Genomic DNA, 15382 nt, shown 5'->3' with positions numbered 1-15382 from the left:
AGGAAGGTAGGGACATGGCCAAACACAGGTGTGCTCATTGTTAGTCCTTTCCTGGAAGGGTTTGCCTGGATCACATGGAATTCAGAAAATTCTCTTCTTAAAAAAGTGAACTTCCAGTCCCAGGATTTCTTTTCAAAGAGCATTATAAAGCTTTATAAAAAGACAAGCTTCTTGTGTGGCTTGGAAGATCAGAGGGAGATGGAAAGTGAGTCAGGAGCAAGTCTGACATCTCGCTTTCTCCTTGAAGGCAGGTTTGGTTTAGCTCTGTGTACAGTCACACAGTTATCCCAGTCCTGATACGTGATCCTGCTGGCTCCAGTGAGGGTGCCAGACCACAATGTGCCAGGGTGGGCAGAAAAATCTGAAGAATGCAGCTGTTCTGGACAGTGGGTCAGACAGGGGGAGGAGGGCAGTGGGTGAGCCCCTGGCCAGGGGAGTCGGGGAAGGGGCCAGGCTGGTCTTGGTGACTCTGAGCTGACCCATGGCCAAGGTCCCTGCCTGACCTCACCCACAGCGTGGGCTCAGAGCACAGGACACCTGTACAGCACTGAGCTGCCAGAGCCTGTGGTGAGCCCCAGCTCTCATGTTACAGAAATGATAACTGGTTTGGGATTTTGCATCCAAGTGGCTTGTTCTGGTATTGTCTAATAGCTGCTTTGATGGCAAGAATAAGTGTCAGTATTTATATAACACCACAGCTTCCTCTGTCATCTTTTCCTGGCACAAAAGTAATCTGTGATAGTTCACGTAGCTGCATGAAAATACTTTATTTCCACCCCACCTGATGGCTTCAAATTATACCTCTGCCATGTAGGTGTGAGGTGTGTTGGCCAACACCAACATGCCTGGAGAGCCTGGATTGGACTGGGCTGCAGCAGGACCCAGCAGCTGCTGGTTGTGTGTATTTCAGCAAGCTCTGGGAGCGATTTTCATGTTTATCCCTGGGTTTACCCAAGTGCATGTTGCATCTGTTCACCTTGAAATTGAATTTAAAAGTGCAGCAGGCTCTCACTTAGCTGCTGTCTCTGGAAGGGCTCTCCTTGCAGGGAATGCAGGTTGGCTGCTGAGCACAGCTGACCTTTGCTATGGGGATTTGATTCCTGGCTAGTGAGAACTGCGTAGGCAATTCTGGGTGCTAGGATGCATTTTTGTTTTACTGGTAAATTTCAGGGCAGAGTGCTCTGGTATTTTTCTCAGGCTGCCTGGCATTTCTCAGCTGGAGCAGTAAAAGCATAATACTTCTGAATGTTAGTCTCTGGTGTACTTAAACCCTAAGAATAAGGGCTGTGCCTTCTGAGATGGGGGAGGGTTTACAATGAGATATGGTTGCCTATATTTTTTCCTCTTAAATTTCAAATAAATTGTCTATAATTTTTTATTAAGAAAAAAAAAAAAGCTGACAGTTGCTGTCCCCAGACTCCCACTGGAGCCTGGAGAAAGTGCTATTGCTTCATTTCTAGATGATTCCCACTGATCATTTCTAGGATTGTGGTGGGGATCGCCTTGAAGCTCCTTCTCAGATCCTCTCCCTGCTTGTTAGCAGATTCCAGCCAGCTGTAGACAAAATACTTTTCTCTGCAAACTCGGTTGTGGGATGGAAACAACGCCAGGCATGTGCAGCGTGCCGGAGGAGTGCCCCGCAGGCACGCACTCCTGCACAGTCAGGTATGTGCTCCTGGGAGCAGTCCCCAGCCTTTCCCTGCCACCCCCAAAGCTGCTGAGCAACAGGTGAGGATTTTATGGCTAAGGACAAAAGTAAATTTATTTGAATGTGCTCAAGCTGCAGAGAAAAGAAATAAAAACCTACCATGTGTCATAATTTCAGAGTCTGTTTCCACGTTGCTCAGAGCCAGCTGCCTGCAAGTTGTTGGGGCCGTGGTAACGCCCTTCCCCTGTGCCTTGTGTTCCCAAGCAAGTGTCTTGGTCAGGCAGTATCATGTCCTCTGAAAAGCAGCTGGAGCTTGCAGGTATTCCAGCTGTTGGATTTGGCAGCAGGTCAGTCCAGATGCTGTCCTCTAGCTTCCTCACTACAGCAGGGATTCTGGCTGTCAGACTGCTCTCCTGCTGCCTGAAGGTGGCTGGAAATTAAAATTCCTTGCTGTGCCTTCCTAAAAGGCATCTTGCAGTCATTTCTGTCACATTTGACACCAAAACATGGGTATTTTTACAAAGTTTGTGTTAAAACACCCGATTTCCCTGTATCACCCAAAACACCCAAATTCCCTGTCCCCTTGCCATACAGACAATGTGTGAATGGGTTGCCACTGGCTCCCACTGTCTCCTGGCAGATGCTGGCTAGGACAGAATAAACATGGGCATTAGTGCTGGTGCCTTCACCAGTCATCATCTCCTTAACCCCATTTCCACTGTGGACTGTGTGGAGTTTGACCTGTTACCTCTCAGCTGTGTCCTGTCAAAGAACAGATCATGCTCTGGTCAAAGACCAGTTGGATTTCCTGTTCCTGCCACTTCTGTTTGATGCTGCTCCAGAATTTGGCTGTTCTGATTGAAAATGCAGCTTCTAGCCTAAGTTTAGAGATGGCTAGAAATATTTATATGTGCTGCCCTTTAGCCTAAATCAATTCTACCTTCATAATATTTACTTCCCTTAGGTATTTATAGGTGACAGGCATATTCCCCATCTTGATTTTATTAGGTTAAACAAGGCAACCTCTTTAGTCTTTCTCATAAAATAAGCTTTCTTTCCTTCCCCTCAGCTTTGCAGCTGTCTTCTGCACCTCCTCCAGATTGAGTTTATTTTTCTTATGTTTGCATGACCACAGCATTACAAAACATTCCAGATGAAATTTTACCAGAACCTTTTATAAATGCATCAAAACTTCCTTTTCTCTTCTATAAATAACCTTGTTTGATATATCCTATGATTGTTTGCTTTTCCATGTCTGCTTTGCTTTGGTTTGGACATCTTCCTATCAGCTGAAATACCCAGCTCTGTAGATTTTCCTGCTTCCAGTCCCAGAAGAGGACAAAAGGTGAGGTGCATGATTTGGGGTGCTGGCTGTTTCCAAACATGGCTCTCCACTCACCCCAGCAGCCCAAGGTATGCTATCCCCACAAGGATACAGTACTCACAGGGAATTGAGCCCTTTCACAGCCTGATATCCTAAATGCATATACCCACAATACATAGAGACACTATTAAATAACTTTTGTTTAAAGGTGGATCTATAAAGCATGCTGGGAGGAGAGAAACTCCTGGTGGGTACTGCTTCCCAAGGCACATCCCTGCCAGAGCAGGAGATTTGCTGTGTCTCCCTTGAAGGTCATGTCAAGCTGCTGACCTGTCTTCAGTCCTGGTGGTGTTTGCTGTGGGATGGATCCCACAGAGCAGATCTGCACGGCTTTGTAGCCAATGCTGAGGAGCTCAGGTGAGCATTCCCAGCTGTGTCTTAGCCCCTGTTTATTTTTAGGTCTGAAGTGCAGGGTTTCACCAGGGCTTTGTTGGGAAGACAGGTAAAACACGTAGCAGAGGCCCTGAGAAGCTGTCTCTGTAAGCAAACATAGCTGGTGAGAAAGTGATGAGAACAACAGAGTTCACTCAGATGAATTACACTGTGCAGCTATGGAGTGGGTTTGGAGGTTATCAAAGACTGGATATCCATCTGGGAAAAAGGGAGTCTTGCTTTCATAGAATCACTGAGTTGTTTAGGTTGGAAAATACCTTTTAGATTATCCAGCCCAACCATTAACCCAGCACTGCCAAGTCCACCACTAAACTTCACAAGCAGGAGGCTGAGTTTCCAATGGCTGTTCTATTTGCCATCTGCTGAAGTGGCTTTTATTGAACAGCTTTGCTCTCATCAGATGTCAGGGGCCTTGATTTACAAACAGGATCCACAGAGATTGGGTTGCAGGAATCCTGACATGAGTATCTACTGTCAGGGCTGTGCTGCTCACCTCAATCCTGCTCCAACCCCAAAGCCAAGGGCTGGATGTTGGCAGCCAGCCTGCAGTGCCAGGACACACTTGCTTTCAGGGAAGAAAACCACAAAATACTGACTTTCTCTTTTTTTTTTCCTCTTGCAATGATCTTTATTTCAAAGCATTTTAACTGAATGTGAAATTTATGAAAGTGGCATTTCTCAAAGGAAGAAGAGAAGCAAAGAGCACTCCCGAGGGGCTGTGTCATCAAGCTGGATGTCTTAAAAGTCTCTCTGTGTCGGGACATTTGAGCTTCACCTCCTCCCTGGGGTCCCCGGGTTTCTTGGACTAACTGGGAGGTGCAGCAACAGGCACTGCTTACAGGCGAGCACACAGGGATAAATGGCAGTGCCTGGAACAGGTCCAGGCAAAGGAAGACTTGGGCAGGGTTTTGCTTGGTTGCCACGCTGCAATCTGAGCGATAAAATGAGCTGATAAGCCGAGGGGGACGCTTATCTTTTTCCTGCAGCGAGACCGAGTCAGAGAATTTGGCATTTTCAGTGCACGCTTAGTAACAAGCTCTGAATTTGGAGGAGTGGAAAATGTGACTTGATCTAATTATAAACTGTCTTTTCAGACGGACTGGGAAGTTCCTTGTTTTGTCCTGCTCTTACAGGTTGTTGCTCTGAGCATCCAGGGAGACGGAGGAATGTGATGATAATGAGAATCCTACGAAGGAGCAGACCTGAGACTGCAAGATCCGGTCTGCCTTTCCTTGCCATGCTCTTGAAAGCCAGCTTTCCAGCAATCTGCTGATGGCAGCAATAAATTGCCAGGGCTGGTTAGCAGTGCGGTGGCAGCACTAAACCCCCAGTACTTGGCATCCCTGCTTTGTGGTATTTTTGCTTCCCTTTGGCCTTTCACTTACAAAAAGCCACGCTGAAAGAAGAGCCCAACCAAACTTTTTTTTTTAAAGGAGTTTGAGGCTTTTCCTGCCCCGTGCTCGCCCCCCGGACAAGGGATGAGGCGGGGTGTGGGCAGCCCGTGCTGACCCTAGCCCTGGCGCGGGCGGGCTGCGCCTTCCCGCTCCAACAATAAGGCTAAACAAATCCTTCCAAGCTGCTTGCATGGACCGATGAAAGGAGGATTTCTTGGGACACTCAATGTTTTGTAGTGACCTCCCAGTGAAACAGCTGTTGTGTTCCCTTGCCCAGGCAGAGTGGGACGCTGAATGGTGTCCTTATAGCCAACACAGAGGCGCATCTGGAAAAGAAGCCGTCATGGCAGGAGTATGCGAGGGTGGCATGAGCTGGGCGTAGCCGCTCAGCCTGCACCGTTGTGGAGCCATTTTACTGACGGTAAAGAAGCTGGTCACACAAAGCCCAGCTCGTGTGGAAGGCAGGCTGAGCCCACAACACAGCCCTACACCCACATCTACAGAGGAGGGGGGCTGCTTTCTGTGCGTGAGGCTTCACTCGCTCCTTGAATGGCTGGAAAATGCAGATTAGCAGGAGACACATAAACTTCTCATTCAGGTTTTCATGAGCACGTAAAAGAAGAGTAGCTGCCCTCAGTAATTTTGCTACCTGGTCCTTCAGAGGCTGAAGTTTGAACTTGAAGATGAAGGGCAGGACCAGTGATGTGGCCTCTGCAAGCCTTATTCCCCCTTAGCTCAGCTTTCTGGGCTGGGATGATTTGTTTTTCTAAAGCAACAGCTTCAGTGCACAGAGACATACACAGGAAGGGCTTTGCAGGGCTTTGGCTGGGACCAACCAAAATGTGGGGTTAGTTCAAACATCCTGACCTACCTGTGCACAAAGGAAGCACCAATTATGGCTGTTCTCATGTAGCTTTTGGTCTCTGAACAGAGGTGGTGAGCTCCTGCTGGTAATGAAGGCTCAGGTCACCAAGGCTGACGTACTTCTGAGAGGCAGTCTGGTCTGTGGGCTGTTTTTAGACTTCCAGGGGCAGAGGCATCTGCATGAAATGTCCTGGAGCAACTTGTTTTTGTGCATGAGTTCCTGGGCCTTTTGTGGAAGGTAGACAGCAGACCAGAGGAGCAGCGTCTGCTGAGGATTCCCAAAAGCCCTGGCAGGTGTCACAGTCCCTTCCACATCTGTGTTGTAAATCCTCCCTTTCTCCAGCCTGAGCTTTCCCATAGCCCAGCACTGCAGCAGCACCGTAGCTGTGCCCAGTGAGCAGAAGGTTCTGGGAGGTGCCCATCCTCCTTGCACCACTGTTTTCTGGGCCTTGTGTTTCTAGGCATGTCTGATGTCCTTGTTTGCAGTTCTGTTGTGTTTGAGGAAAGGAGGCAGGGAGGAAGGCTGGAGGCTCCTTCACACAACCTCTCCTGGATGGACACAGGCTCACCTCCCTGGCAGGGCTGTTCCTTGGGGTCAAAGGCTCACGTTTTCATAGAATCTTAGGATATTCAGAGTTGGAAGGGACCCACAGGGACCATCAAGTCGAAGCCCTGGCCCACCACAGAACAACACAGAAAATCGCCATGTGTCTGAAGGCATTGTCCAGGCACTTGAACTCTGGCAGGCTCTGGCAGCTGTTGTGGGCTGAGGGCTGTCTAGCTCCTGTCTTGCACCATCACATTCCGGCCTCTGCTGCCGTGGGACCTGCCTGGGGCTGTGGTTCCTGGACACAGCTTGGTCTGCAGGCCTTTGTGCCAGGTGAGGAGTGCACCTGATGGATCCACAGGCAGAGCCTCCCTCCCAAAACAAGGACCCCGTCCTCTGAGCTGGAGCCTGCAGGCCCCATCCCCATCAGTCTGGCTGTGCTCATTGCAGTGCCCACAGTTCCAGCAGCACTGGGGTGGGTCTGGAACCAGTGTCCCTCCCCCAGCTGGTTTGGGACAAGGCAATGGGAATCTGCCTGCCCATGGAACTGATCCGGGACTGAGGCTGCCTTTTGCTTCTGCTGCCAACACTGCCCATACTGCAGCATTAACAGGGGGTTAAGATGGAGCTTGGGCTTAGGCAAACAGCTTAGGCTCCACTCTATCTCCGCAGTTATATTTGCATTTGAATTGCATTTGAATTTCCGTTTTCTTCCCCTGCCTGCTGGTTAATTGCTTGCAGAAGCCTGAGCCTGCAGACTTTGTGTGACACTGGCTGGGTCAGTTGGTTGGGCACAGCTCAGCTCACCTTCTGGAGGGCCCAGCTGGAATATTCCTCATTGCTGGCCATGTGTGTTGGGGTGATGCTGAAGGAGTCTGGCTACAGTGAATTGTCATCAGTAATTACACCCCAGATGAAATCCTGGCACAGGGTCTGTCTCCCAACAGCTGCTGGACACAGGGAGGAGAATGGGGCAGTGGGAGATCTGGCAGAGTTACAGGACTATCCATGCTGACTCTGCCCAAAAGCACTCAGGGGGTTTTTAGGATGGGTTTGGAAGGAGCCGACTCCCAGCTGCTGCTGTCCTTGCAAAGGTCTGTCAGCACAGACAGGGGAGATCCCATCAGATATTTCAGCACTGGGAAGATTTCATAGTGGTGTGCCATAGTGGAGACCTGTGGCAGGATCCTATGGCACCTATCTTCTGGCAAAGGGCTCACTTCCTCCTTTCCTGGAGGATTCATCAGGAGGAAGAGGACTAAATACCTGGAGGCTTAAAGGACACTCTTGTAGGCAAGAATGCAGTTTTTGCCTGAATTCCCTCGAGGCAGCAGTTTTGCTCACTGTTCCTTTGCTTATCTTTGTCTTGTTGGCTACAGGGCTTTAAGATCCAAGTTTAAAAAAACAAGTCAAACTGAGCTATCTTCTTTCATGAGCTGACTGCTCTTGGCTGGCCTAAAAATAACAGGCCATGTCTATCTGAAAGGATTTTGTGAACAAGGTCTTCAAGACCAGCCAGACCACTCACTGTATGTATTTTAAATCACAACCATGGGTTATTTTTTAATGGTCTTCGATACACTGCCAGGCTTGTTTAATCTTTAGCCAATAAGCATTCGTTTACAATTATCTCAAATAATGGGAAAACAAAGACAGCCTTTTTTTTTTAAACTTAGGCAACGGAAGAGTTATTTTGAAACCAGAGCCCTTGAGGGAAATGGGCTTAAGGCTGATACTTATTGCATACATAGAAAACTGGGAAACTTTTAACATGAAAAGTAGAGATCCCAAATCATTAACTATGTGTAGCCTTAACAAATACCTTTTGAAGCAATATTTCAAGGAAACATTGCTAGAACAGAGTTCAGGTCTCCCTGCTCCCAGTTTCACACCAGCACAAACACAGCAGTGACGATGGACAGGACAGACCCACGCCAAGGGCTCTGCTGGTCAGCGTTTGTTTAGGAACAAGTATTTTTATCCATCCTGATAACAGCTTTATTATCTACTCTAATCTTTCTGGGTTCTTCCTTTGTCACAAGAACATGGGTCATTTTTGCTATCAGGTCAGTTGTTGTGTTTAAAGCAGTGCAGAGACATCGAATGCTTGTGACTTGTTGCCTTCTCAAAGATTTCCCAGGGGAGGCACAGGCTTCATAGGAGTAATCCAAATAAATTTGATTTTCTTAATCATCTCTTGCAGAGCCTTTAGAAACAGTCCACTTCTCCTCACAGGCTGAATACAGCTGAACTAGCTCAGCTCTTTTTAAATCAAGTTTAAGTGGTTTTATAAATGTTTTGCAACTGTCGCATCACTGCTAGAACAAGTCATCCCAGTCAGTGGTTGCTTGGCCTGTTTTTGTTTTTCAGGAGAGCCTAGTTTTTTGTGTGAATCTGTCTGGCTGCAGTTTCCTTTTCTAGCATGGTCCCTACATGTAAACTGTAGATTGAAAATGGTTTTCCAAGCAGGAATATTTAGACTGGGCTGTGTGTCTCTTGCTGTCACTTCTGCATGTGGGGTCAGCCACCTTTCTGAAGTGAGTTTGGCTATCAGAAGTAGGAGCAGACATGACTGAAGGAAGAATCACCTTGTGGCATGAGACTGGGTAAAGTACTGCTGCTTGTAGGTCTCCTCCTCAAGTCCTGCCAGTGCCCAGGGAGGAGGCAGCAGCAGCAAAACCCAGGAAAGCTGTGTGGAGGTTGTGATCCTGTAATTAAGGGCTTTTGCAGAGTGCACAGAAGGGGAAGATTTGTTCCAAATGTAGCCTAAAATTACACATTCTGAGTGAATTTAACCACTTGCTGATAAAGTTTTTATTCTTGATTGTGTAAGTCTCAATAACGCTGTGGCTTTGTCCTGGCTCCCTATGTTTCTGTTCCTTATGTGTGCCCAGCCCAGCCCTCCATCCTTCACAGTGGGCAGGTTAGTGGCTACTTCTAGGAACCATCCAGCTCCTGTAAATGCTTTATTGCACTGGGCAGTGTCCTGGCATCTCAGTTTTTAGAGGGTGTGATGAAATGACACTTTTTTAAAGGAAGACAGGGGCAGGTCAGTGCTTCTGGCTGAGCAGGAGCAGACCCTGACTTTGTTCTCTCTTGGCAGAAGAAATGCCAAGGAAAGACAATTCTTTCCTTTGTTCCTGCAGGAGCAAGGCTTGGCTCCCTATGCCCAGCTCAGGTGAAGGGCTGCCTTTCCTTTGGGATGTCTGGGCTAAAAGCAGCTCCTGTTCTTGCAGTGGAGGAGGAGCGAACACAGCCACAGCCTTGCCAAAACCCCCTGTCCTCTGCCAGATACGTGGGTACACAGCAGGGCCCAGGGGAAGGATGCTCACATGTTGGTGCATGGTGGCATGTATTGAGGTATAGGACCCTGGGGAGAGCTTCCTCCAGCTGTTGCTCTGGGATGGTGAGGAGTTAACTAAATCTGTGCTGAGAGCTTTAAACTCTGCTCTATAAGCTGTACCCAATGTGTGGCTCAGGATGTGCTCTCCAGCTTGACCAGGCTGGCTGAAAGTGGGGCCGGTCCTTCACAGAGGAGAGGAACGAGGGTGTTGTCTGCGTGATCATGGCTGAAACCCTCTGCAGCTCTTGCACAAAAGATTTTTTGTGCTGCTCTTGCCAAAAGACTTTTGGGTCCTGCGTTATCCTGGCAGAGCTGTGCATCCAGACCCTTCAGTGTGCTGACACCCACAGTGTGGGGGTGAGCCCCAGGGTGCTGCCTGAATCCTGCTCGCAGCCAGGGAGTGGGAGAGGCACCCACCATTCACTGTGTGCCCAGCCCTGCAGCACCAGGCATCGTTTCTTGTCCAGCTGGGGGCTTTCCCCAGCAGGACCTGCAGTCTTGGCTAATCCAGCCCCAGCTCTGCACCTGCTGCTGGATGCAGGAATGCTCCCACCAGGCAGGTTTCCTTGGGAAGCTCCTCTTCCAGCTTTGCATTTGGGTAAATTATGAAATATGTATAAGCTTTACAGAACTGCAGAGAACCACAGCACCTTTTCAGGAGGATAGCTAGAGCCTGGCTCTGTGTTGGACTGCAATGGCTGCTAAATGTGTCTCCCTGAGCCCCAAAGCATCTTGTTTGCTCTGAGTGTCAGGGGGAGATGCCTCGTGGAGTTCTGGAAAGCCCAGCCAGGTCACTTGCCAAACGCCTCCAGGCCTGAGAGGTGGTGAAGCTCAGGTTACTCACTCAGGAGTATGTACAGCCCCAGGAAATGTCACAGTCCACTGAGCTGGCAGCCTCACCCCTTGCACCGTGCAGCCCGAGCGGCTGTGGAGCAGATGGGTGTCAGCTGCCGTCAGCTGGGGGGGCTTGGGGGTTTGCACCCACCTTCAGCTACAACCCAGGGCAGCAGAGTCCCATGGGCTGAAAGAGGTAGCAAAGAGTGTGTTGGAGTCCTGAGGTGCCTGTGCTCTGAGACAAAGCCTTCCCATGCAGAAACACATTATTATAATCCTTCATTTTTAGCTAGCCTGGGGGTGAAGCCAGGCTGGCATGCTGTCCTGTGTCATGTCCAGCAATTGCCCAGCCCATGTGCCACATCCCTGCCTGCCCACACTGGACATTACATTGGGTCTGCTCCCTTCCTTTATCCTTGCCTGCTGTTCCTCAGCAGTACAACATCATGTAGGATGTTGTACTGCTGTACAAGCAGCAGGATTTCCTGCTGCTTGTTGAGAGCTGGTGTGCTCCAGCCAGGCCAGGGACTCAGAAACATAGCTGGCCAGCTTCTGGCCTGTCTGGGTCGTCCTGGCCCTGGGGACAGTGGGACAAGCTGAAAGTAAGTAAGAGAAAATACATGTTGTGCAGAGTTGCTGGAGCAGTGGGCTTGATGCCTATAGGGTGGGCAGGGTGTGATGGGGTGAGGAAAGGAGCAAGATGGCCAAGCTGGGAGAGGAAGGAGTGGGAGGAGGGTAGTTGTTGGATCAGCTCTGCTGTACAGCATAACTTCGCCCTCAGCTTTGTCACTGTCCCCATGACGTAAACTCCCCGTCTGCCCTCAGAGAAAATGAACCACTTGTGCTTGGCAGTTGCACAGCAAGTGTTGGGAGCACTTGTAGGCAGGGGGGCCTTGTGGGACTTTATGACCTCTTGTGGCTCCTTAAGCCCTTTGGCTCCTGTGCACCCTGCAGAGCTCATCCTTGCCAACACGTGGAGGAGGAGGTAGCAAAGGCTGCCATGCTCTGGCCAGGATGTTCCTTCCCCACTTATTACACTTCAGGTTTTTTCTTTAATCCTTGAAATTAAGCATTACTGCTGATAAAACCTGTCCTACTGCTGTACTTCTAAAAGCCTTTTTGTTTGTTTGTTTGTTTGGTAGATCTCTGAAGCTGGGAAGGACTCCTTGCCTTCTTGGTTGCACTGGAATGCCGAGAGCAGCTCCCTGGAAGGGTTGCCCCTTGACACAGACAAGGGTGTCCACTACATCTCGGTGACCACTCTGCAGCCCTTCCCAAATGGGAGCTATGTCCCACAGACCACAAATGTCTTCTCTGTTGAGGTCCACCAAGAAGACCACAACGAGCCTCAGTCAGTGCGAGTGGCCGTCCAAGACACGAGTGAAACAGCGCCTTTCGTGTGTGGCTCGGAAGAGCCAGTCACTATCCTGACTGTCATTTTGGATGCTGACTTAACAAAAATGACACCAAAGCAGAGGATTGAACTCTTAAACAGAATGAGAAGCTTTTCAGAGGTGGAACTTCACAACATGAAGTTGGTTCCTGTTGTAAATAACAGACTCTTTGACATGTCAGCCTTCATGGCTGGGCCAGGAAATGCAAAGAAGGTGGTGGAAAACGGGGCCTTACTCTCATGGAAACTGGGATGTTCCCTGAGCCAAAACAGCGTCCCCAACATCAGCAAGGTGGAGGCTCCAGCTAAGGAAGGAACCATGTCTGCCCGCCTTGGCTACCCAGTTGTTGGCTGGCACATTGCTAACAAGAAACCTCACCTCCCAAAGAGGATGCGGCGGCAGATCAACGCCACCCCTACGCCTTTGACTGCCATCGGGCCGCCCACCACTGCCGCACAAGAGCCGCCCACCAGGATTGTCCCCACCCCAACGTCACCTGCCATCGCGCCTCCCACAGAGACAACGGCACCCCCGGTCCGGGAGCCCATTCCACTGCCAAGGAAGCCAACAGTCACCATCAGAACCAGAGGCCCCATTGTGCAGACACCCACGCTGGGGCCGATCCAGCCAACCAGGGTAGCAGAAGGCACGGGCACGGCCTCTGTGCCGATCCGCCCCACCATGCCCGGGTACGTAGAGCCCACAGCAGTGATCACACCACCCTCAACTACCACCAAGAAACCGAGAGTCTCCACCCTGAAGCCAGCCACACCGTCCACAACAGATTCCTCCACGGCAATAACACGGAGGCCTACTCGAAGGCCCAAAACTCCCCGTCCGACAAAGCCTCCCAGCACAACCAGATCCCCCATCTCCAAGCTGACAACGGCCTCTCCGCCGTCCCGCGTGCGCACCACAGCCAGCGGGCTGCCCCGGCCCTGGGAGCCGAATGAGCCACCCAAGCTGACAAACCACATCGACAGGGTCGACGCATGGGAAGGCACCTATTTCGAGGTTAAGATACCGTCGGATACCTTCTACGACAAGGAAGATACCACCACTGACAAGCTGCAGCTGACCTTGAAGCTGAAGGAGCAGCAGATGATCGAGGAGAATTCGTGGGTGCAGTTCAACAGCACCAGCCAGCTCATGTATGGCATGCCAGACCACAACCACATTGGGAAGCACGAGTACTTCATGTATGCCACCGACAAGGGCGGGCTTTTTGCCGTGGATGCTTTTGAAATCCACGTCCACAAACGCCCACATGGGGACAAGTCTCCAGTGAAGTTCAAGGCCAGGCTGGGAGGGGACCATAATGCAGTGGTGAATGACATCCATAAGAAGATCATGCTGGTGAAGAAGCTGGCTCTGGCATTTGGTGACAGGAACAGCAGCACAATCACAGTGCAGGACATCACAAAAGGCTCCATCGTAGTGGAGTGGACCAACAACACACTGCCCCTGGAGCCTTGCCCTCGGGAGCAGATCCGGACTTTGAGCAAAAAAATTGCGGATGACTCTGGCAGGCCGAGCCCAGCTTTCTCCAATGTCCTGCAGCCCGAGTTCAAGCCTCTGAATGTGTCCGTGGTTGGTTCTGGCAGCTGCAGGCACATCCAGTTTATTCCCGTGACCAAGGATGGCAGGGTGATCTCAGAGGCCACGCCAACAGTGGCAGCAGGCAAAGACCCTGAGAAGAGCAGCGAGGACGATGTGTACCTGCACACCGTCATCCCTGCCGTGGTGGTGGCCGCCATCCTCCTCGTGGCTGGCATCATTGCCATGATCTGCTACCGCAAGAAGAGGAAAGGCAAACTGACCATCGAAGACCAGGCCACCTTCATAAAGAAAGGCGTGCCCATCATCTTCGCCGACGAGCTGGACGACTCCAAGCCCCCACCGTCCTCCAGCATGCCCCTCATCCTCCAGGAGGAGAAAGCCCCACTGCCCCCTCCAGAGTACCCCAACCAGAGCATGCCGGAGACCACACCGCTCAACCAGGACACCATCGGGGAGTACACTCCGCTGCGGGACGAGGACCCCAACGCGCCGCCCTACCAGCCTCCCCCCCCCTTCACTGCACCCATGGAGGGAAAAGGCTCCCGCCCGAAGAACATGACCCCGTACAGGTCCCCACCGCCCTACGTTCCCCCTTAACAAACGGGAGGCTCTCGGGGGAGAAGGGGCCTCCAGCTCCACACCGGTGCTGTCTGTGGGCCGGCAGCCCCCTCGCCAGCCGGGAACACGAAACCCCAGCCCGCTCCCCAGCAGGCTCTCCCCGGCTGCGCCCGCCGCACCGGAGCGCTCGCGGGACTTGGGGGGACACTTGTTTTATTTTTGCCTAACAAGCTTTGGTTTTATTTTATTCATAGAAAAAAGAAAATCTCGGCTCAAAGATGCCTTCCCGGCGGCTTCGGCCGGGGCCGGGGCGGTGGGCAGGGAGGGGGGTCGGGACGGGTCGGGCCGGGTCGGGAGGAGCAGGCAGCACTGGGGTAGCACTCTGGGTCTCCGCTGTTTGCCTTTAACACTAACTGTACTGTTTTTTCTATTCACGTGTGTCTAGCTACAGGACGTAACATGAAAGGTAGCCTAAAAATAATTAAATTCAAGGGACTTTCTGAAGTCGATGGTTTAAGTTTTTACATTTAATCTGCTGTTTACCTAAACTGGGATGTGTAGTTTTTGGGGAGGGGAGGGCAGTGCTGTGCTGCAGGCGAGCTCCATGGGCTGGTCAGCGGGGCCAGCCATCCTCCTCCTCCTCCTCCTCCTCCTCTCGGGGTGGATCAGCTTCTTGGTTTGGGGTTTGATTATTTTATCATTTTTATTTTATTTTTAATCAAAGAAATCCTATCTTTCTCATGCATCATAAAATAGTCATGTGTTGGATCAGCCTGGCCTGAGGTGCCCATGGCTGAGCAGGGGCTGCATCGCTGTGCCGGGGAACGCTCGCAGAAGGATGAGCTGAGCCCTGTACCACGACGACTTCTCTGCTTCCCAGCGAGCACCAGGGTTGGGAGGGTCGAATTTAAGCAAAACCCCCTCCCCGTGGGGTGTTTTGACGAGCGTAGGGTGTGTTCTCGGTCCCGGCTGCTCCTTGGGACTGTGTAGGAATGGCCTCGCTGGCCTCACGCTGGCACTCCAGCCTGGACACTGTTGGAAAAGATAAAAAAAAATTAAAAAAAATAAATAAAAAGAAAAAAAAGAAAAGAAAAAAGCGCGCCAGGAATAGTTAATAGTTAAAAAAAAAATCAGTGAACTCTCAAATCTAATTTTTTACTAAATTTTTGATACAGACTCCGATTGTTTTATTAAAAAAAAAAAGACTTACAAACCGGTGTGCGGCTGGCAGCAGTTTGTACGGGCTCAGCCCCCTCGGGCCCGCCCCGGGGGACCCGCCACGGTACCGGTACCGTCCCCATCCCCTCCGCTCCGAGCCCCGGCATCCCCAGCTGGATTTGCCCGTGTGCGCCCCGGGTGGAGGGCGGACCGCGCACACCGGGGCCGGACCCGCCGCTTCACTCCGGGACGGGGCTGCCCGGGCGCCGGGGTGTCCCTGGGAGGGCAGCGGGGGGGGGGCGGTG

General features: G+C 51.1%; 1 protein-coding gene and 1 long non-coding RNA gene across 5 annotated transcripts in view; one reads left to right on the top strand and one right to left on the bottom strand.

The window, feature by feature from the left end:
- The window catches only part of DAG1 (dystroglycan 1), a 48314-nt gene extending 34346 nt beyond the window's left edge, over positions 1–13968 (top strand). For all 4 annotated transcript variants that reach the window (XM_015641226.3, XM_015641225.3, XM_015641224.3 and 1 more), the window contains exon 3: positions 11550–13968. In XM_015641226.3, coding sequence (XP_015496712.1) covers positions 11550–13958 — 2409 coding nt within the window. In that variant the 3' untranslated portion in view covers positions 13959–13968. The remainder of the gene's footprint in view (positions 1–11549) is intronic.
- Positions 13969–14340: 372 nt separating this feature from the next.
- Positions 14341–15374, bottom strand: LOC109022860. The gene is made up of 2 exons (XR_002002238.1): positions 15130–15374; positions 14341–14951 (listed from the first exon to the last, which is right to left on the bottom strand). It is a non-coding gene; the product is annotated as an uncharacterized LOC109022860 (long non-coding RNA).
- Between the last annotated feature and the right edge of the window lie 8 nt (positions 15375–15382).

Source organism: Parus major, chromosome 12, assembly GCF_001522545.3.
Source record: "Parus major isolate Abel chromosome 12, Parus_major1.1, whole genome shotgun sequence".
Lineage (NCBI taxonomy): Eukaryota > Metazoa > Chordata > Aves > Passeriformes > Paridae > Parus > Parus major.
The sequence above is the reverse complement of the archived record's forward strand: the minus strand, read 5'-3'. Positions and strand labels throughout refer to the sequence as shown.